General features: G+C 45.4%; 1 protein-coding gene across 1 annotated transcript; it reads right to left on the reverse strand.

The window, feature by feature from the left end:
* Nucleotides 1-1,209: 1,209 nt before the first annotated feature.
* LOC119569642 lies at nucleotides 1,210-1,926 on the reverse strand (the record flags this gene model as incomplete). The annotated part of the gene is given in 1 exon segment (XM_037917706.1): nucleotides 1,210-1,926. A coding segment is annotated over 1 exon segment (676 nt), but the record flags the coding sequence as incomplete, so codon positions are not given.
* Between the last annotated feature and the right edge of the window lie 264 nt (nucleotides 1,927-2,190).

Genomic DNA, 2,190 nt, shown 5'->3' on the forward strand with positions numbered 1-2,190 from the left:
GGTTTGTCCATTCATATCAACGAAAAAATTCTGAATTCATTTCTACTTTACCAAGAATCGCAGTATCAACGAACTGAACCTTCCATTACTTATTTCATTCCTCATCAAAACTCTCCAAAAAGGGAATGTAGGACTTAAAGATTCGAGCACATATTTTTGTTATATCCATGTCTTACCCCTGTGTTGCCCTTTAAAGAATCCTGGTGCAGAATATGGCGACCGGCAGCGTGTCTGATGTTCCGCCATATCTATGTTTCCAAGATTGATAACTCAACAACGACAGTCTCTGTCAAGTCTTTAAAGCAGTGAATTGTGACTTCCCTTCTTTAAGCGTATTGTTCCTTAACAAGAACGGCAGTATTTTAAATATCAACTTTTTGACTATCTGCAATCTCTTTAGTGTAGCAATAAGATTTGCCCCAAAGGTTGAAGAACAACTGAAAAATTGACTAAAGCATGAACCCTGGGTGCAAAAAAAATTTAAACGTAGAAGGAAAAAAAGTAACATCGAAGTTGTAAAATTTATTAAAACGAGCGGAATTTTTTTCACTCTTTTCACCCTTATACTTGTAAAACTTTCTCAACCAAACTGTTCAGATTGTCTAATATTGGAAGTTTGAAGGAGTTTTTTTTTTTTTTATCAAAAAAAGAATCCTCTTCACAAATTAGAGTTACTTGCCTGCTGACCCCCTGGCAGGCGCAACCCCCCGGGGCTTGTGGGAAAAAGCCCAAAGGGAAACCCCCACAGGCGACCCCCTTTTTTTGGAGTAACGTGGGGGAGTGGCAGGGGTGGTATCACTGGGAGCGACCCCTGAGGTTTTTCCCAGACGAATATCCGTAAGCATTTAAAAACATCAACCCTTGCTGAGGACGATGGTTACCCCGCTATTGAGGGAATTGGGGCACTGGGGGGTTGAGGTGGCTGCCCCTCAGAGGTGAGAAGACTTGGCAGCAAAAACCCTCAGTAGGGTGGGGGAACCCATACGGGCGGGCCGATGGCATCACCCCCTAGGGAGTAGCCATAGCCACGCCAGCCGACTTCAACCCTCGGTAGTTGAGGTAACACTGGTTGATGAGTATTATGACACTGAGATTGAAGCATATTTTTGGTTTCATGTCTCTTATTGCTGTGTACACTCCTGCAGGAGTCCATGGCATACGCCTGGAGGCAAGACAGTATTGAATGGCAATCAGGTCTGCACCGCTCTTGGTGTGTAGGGCTCGCACACTGCTGAGAAGGGACAAGGAACAGTTCAGGAATCTTGCAGAGGAGGTTGAAGGCCATTTTTGGTAAATGACCTTCGCCCTGCCTAGCAAGTCTCGCAGATGACTGCAGTCTGTTAGTGGATGGACAGATCATTTCAGTGAGGTTTCGTGAAATTTGGGACTGAGTATTTTGAGTAGCTGTACCAGGTAGACACTCCAAATCACAATATAGCGAAGAACCTCCTAACCTAACGGAGGTTAGGACAGACATTTCCAAGCTGAAGTGTGGGAAAGCTGCAGGTGTGTGATATTCAAATAGTACGACATTGTTAGGTTGTACGCCTGGCAGCACGTGGACACTGCCGAGAGGACAGTCAGAGGCTGATTGAGCAACACCCTGGACATCTCCCTTTATTATTGTCACAGCTGTCCCTGTATTTCTCCTTAGGAAATAATAAACTGATAGTGTGCCCATTGTGTTTCCCTTCTTCACCAAGTCTGGAAGGGGCACAGACACTGAGGGCACAAGCCTATGCAACATAAAAGCAGGCATATGTGATATCTCTTGTGAACTTCTAAAGGCTGGGGGTGAACCTATACCTCGGGGCTTGCATGCAGTTTTGACTGCCATTTGGCAGTCAGGTACCATTCCCCCTGACCTGTTGAGGGGCATGGTCATCCCTCTATGGAAGGGGAAAGGGGATTGTGGAACTGTAGCAACTACTGTGACATTACACTGCTCAGCATACCAGGCAAAGTTTTCACCCACATTCTTCTGAAATGGATCCGCAACCACCTACTAAGACACCAGAGACTGGAGCAGTTTGGATTCACTCCTGGCAAGTCTACAATAGACCATATCCCAGCGCTTCGAGTAATTTTGGAATGCTGTCATGAGTTTGGTTGTGGGTTACTTGCAGCCTACATTGACCTCAAGAAAGTGACTCAGTGCATCGAGAATCACTGTGGGAGATTCTGAGACTC

The sequence above is a fragment of the Penaeus monodon genome, unplaced genomic scaffold (assembly GCF_015228065.2).
Source record: "Penaeus monodon isolate SGIC_2016 unplaced genomic scaffold, NSTDA_Pmon_1 PmonScaffold_17474, whole genome shotgun sequence".
NCBI lineage: Eukaryota > Metazoa > Arthropoda > Malacostraca > Decapoda > Penaeidae > Penaeus > Penaeus monodon.